The following is a 3,553-nucleotide window of genomic DNA, read 5'->3' as shown; positions in this document are numbered from 1 at the left end:
GGAGATTAGAGACACAAGAGAGGAGAAACCTATTCCTGTCAAGTTAATTCTGACTCGCAGCAAGCCTACAGGACAGAGTAGAACTCTCCCATAGGGCTTCCAAGACTAAATCTTTTTTATTCCACGGTGTGGCTAGTGGGTTCTAACCATCAACCTTTCAGTTAGCAGCCAAGGGCTTTAAGCACTGTGCCACTAGGGCTCCTTGGAGAGAGGAAGGGAAAAAGGAAGAAGAGGGTGAGGAAAAGAGAAAGAAGGAGGGATAGAGTAGGAGAGGAGGCAAGGAGTAGGACAGAGAGGGAAAGACGGCTGTAGAAAAGGTAAGGGGAAAGTGTTAGAAAAAAGTAAGAGGCTAAGAGAAGGCCATCCCTTCCCCACACCTTTTAATTATTTTATATTTTCCAGATATTTTAGAATCTGTATGTATTACTTTAAAGAAACAGTTTTTTAAAAATGGCTAGGGGTAAGGTGTGTAATATATAATAAAGGCTGGCAGTTATCGGGGTTTTAGTTTTTTTGAGTTTCTCTGGAGCTCTGGTAGCATAGTGCCTAAGGCACTTGACTGCTCACCAGAAGGCTGGCGGTTCAAACCCACCAGCCACACCTCGGAAGGAAGGTTGGGCAATCCTACTTCCGTAGTGATACTGCCTCGGAAACCCAAGGAGGGGTCACTATGAGTCAGGGCCGACTCACGGCAAACAATAACAACAACAACAACAACTGATTGTATTTAGAATGGGGTTAGCTCAAAATCACTCTTGCAGCACTAATGGCCTGTTTTATTGAAGGCTGATTTATCTTACTGTTCTTAACCAACAGATTCAAGCCCTAAAAAAAAGATAAGCATCCAAAAAGTGGGCATTTTTATAGGAATATTATAGATAATATATATCTCCTGAATTATTAACATCTTATAGACATTTATTTTTCATAAAATGTTTGGTGACAATGATGAACTATATATATCATTGGGAACAGTGTCAAAGTCATATTGCCTTCTGAAAATTTTGTGAAATTTTTGCAATAGAAAATATAAATTTCAAAATAAGAAATGAGGATTTATACTTTCCACCAAACTTAAACTGAAATCAGGAAATATAAGCTGGTTACCAGATCATAGTCCATATCATCATCTAAAAGGGACTCCAGGCTGTCTTCTGAACTGATACTTTCAGGCCGGCTGGAAAAGAAAAAAGAAAAAGTCTGATTTCTGGGCCATTTCTTTTGTCAACAGATTTGCTTTCATCTCTAAATTGCCTTTGTAACTTAACTCTAAAATAGTTCTTCTCAATAGGAATCAACAATTTCCATGAGTATGCACAAGAAAATCAGATTTGGTCCCAGACAAGGCTGAACATACACAAACCAATGAGATCCCAATGAATGGCCATGCCATATGGAACCAATTATTTGAGGCATATTACAAAGTAATGTACGTTTTTTAAAAAAGACATATGACAATATCTGTTTTGTCCCTTTTAATTTCTTCCTTAGAAACTAAAAACATGTTATAGTGTTCAAAACAAAGCTTGTCTTCTGGACATCCCTAACGAAACAATATTTGTCTTTTTAAGAGCAAATTTAATTTATTTTTTAAAAAATATATCTTCTAATCAGGCTGAGGAAATGTTGATAGGAGGATTGGCGAAGAGGTAATTTCCTAAAGAATAATTATTACGTGGCTTGGAAAGTGGCTCTGGAAAAATCCTTCAAGATGGCAAATTGGAAATGCTTGGCATATTAAAGGGGCAGGGAACCAGGGGAGAGTGAGGTAGTTTTCACCGAGCTCTGGGTGGAGGTTTGTTCACTGTATGATGCTGAATAGGTTTCAGTGGAGCTTCACACTAAGACAGAGTAGGAAGGAAGGCCTGGAGATCTGCTTCTGAAAATCAGCCAGTGAAGACCCTATGGATCACAACAGTCTGATCCACAACCAATCATGGGAATGACACAGCACTGGGCAGCAGGTACATGCATTGACTGTGAGTGGCCATGAGGCAGGGCAACTAACAACAACAAAAGAATTAATACTTTCAAGTCGAGGTCAGTGATAATGGGATATAGAGTAAATGGGTGTGGGGGAAATCTGGAGATACTTGGAAGAATGAAATCATGGGAACTAAGAATAGAAAGTGCTCCTGGGGCCAAAAGAGAAGAGATGAAAAACCATGACCCAACTATATGTTGTCTATCAGAAACTCACTTCAAATATAACACTATGGGAAGGTGGAAAATAAAAAGATGGGAAAAGATCTATCATGCAAACCTTTATCAAAAGAAAACAGGCATGGCTATATTAATATCAGACAAGTAGACTTCAGAGGAAAGAGAATGACCAGAAACAAAAGCCACTGAATAAGGGCCAAGAAGAGCAATCAGAAATGTGGATGCAGCAAACAAAAGGGCAGAGACGTATGTGAAGCACAGACTAAAAGAACTGAAACAGAAGCAGACAAACCCACTAGTCTGGCACTTCCACACTCCTCCCTCAGCAACTGGAAGAACCAACCAGAGAGAGAATTGGTTAGATATGGAAGTCAGTAAGACCATCAACCAACAGGATCGAATGAATGTTTACATAGCACTTCACCCAGCAGCAGCAGAATACACATCCTTTTCAAGTGTCATGGTGCATGTACCAAGACAGACCATATCTGTGGCCATAAAACAAACCTCCAGAAATTGAGAAGAAATGAACTTACACAGAGTGTGTCCTCTGACCATGATAGAATCAAACTAGAAATCTGTAATGCAAAGTCTAACCTCATTTTCAATGTTTGACTGCTGACTTATTTTCACCCTCCCTTTCCCTTTGGCCTCATATCTGGACAGGAAGATAAGAAATCCTGTGAGGTCACCTTCTCCTTTGGCATTGGCAGGAAATTTAAATCTTGTGCATGTGGGAACTTTTCCCCGTCCCATTCCCAGCCACTATAAAGGTCTAGACTTACTCCCTCTGCTTTGTCTAAACTAATCTGGATTTGCTTGCACCTGCTTAGCTCTCCCAGAGAGTCCCTTGTGTGAGTAATAATTTTCTCTCAAATTAATTCTCTTGTTGCATAGAGTGTCATCAACCAAATCCTGCGTGGAAGTCTCTTTTGTAGGAGGATTTTCTAACAAAATCAGTAACAGAAAGAACCCAAAGCCCACTGCCATTGAGACAATTCTGACTCATAGTGACTCTATAGTACAGAGTAGAACTACCCACAGGGTTTCCAAGGCTGTAAATATTCATGGAAACAGACTGCTACATCCTTCTCCCGTGGAGTGGCTGGTGGGTTCAAACCACCAATCTTTTGGTTAGCAGCTAGCTGACTGCCTTAACCACTGCATCACCAGAGATCCTTAAAACAGAAAGAGAAGAGCAAAAATCTCTAAACACTTGGAACTAAACAACACACTTCTAAACAATTCAAACCAAAAAAACCCAAACTCACTGCCGCTGAGTTGGATCTGACTCCTTGGGTTTCTGAGGTGGTATCACTACAGAAGTAGATTGCCCCATCTTCCTTCCGAGGAGTGGCTGGTGGGTTTGAACCACCAGCCTTCTGGTTAG

The 3,553-nt window shown here is 40.4% G+C and overlaps 1 protein-coding gene across 1 annotated transcript in view; it reads right to left on the bottom strand.

Annotated features, from left to right (window-relative positions):
- CCDC38 (coiled-coil domain containing 38) overlaps window positions 1–3,553 on the bottom strand; it is a 72,053-nt gene that overhangs the window by 26,768 nt on the left and 41,732 nt on the right. The window contains exons 9-10 of the mRNA XM_007949773.1: window positions 1,081–1,177; window positions 815–825 (exon numbers count right to left, since the gene is read on the bottom strand). Of these exons, the coding sequence (XP_007947964.1) occupies window positions 815–825; window positions 1,081–1,177 (108 nt within the window). The remainder of the gene's footprint in view (window positions 1–814; window positions 826–1,080; window positions 1,178–3,553) is intronic.

Source organism: Orycteropus afer, unplaced genomic scaffold (assembly GCF_000298275.1).
Source record: "Orycteropus afer afer isolate SDZICR_OR568_19922 unplaced genomic scaffold, OryAfe1.0 scaffold00253, whole genome shotgun sequence".
In the NCBI taxonomy this organism is placed as follows: Eukaryota; Metazoa; Chordata; class Mammalia; order Tubulidentata; family Orycteropodidae; genus Orycteropus; species Orycteropus afer.
The sequence above is the reverse complement of the archived record's forward strand: the minus strand, read 5'-3'. Positions and strand labels throughout refer to the sequence as shown.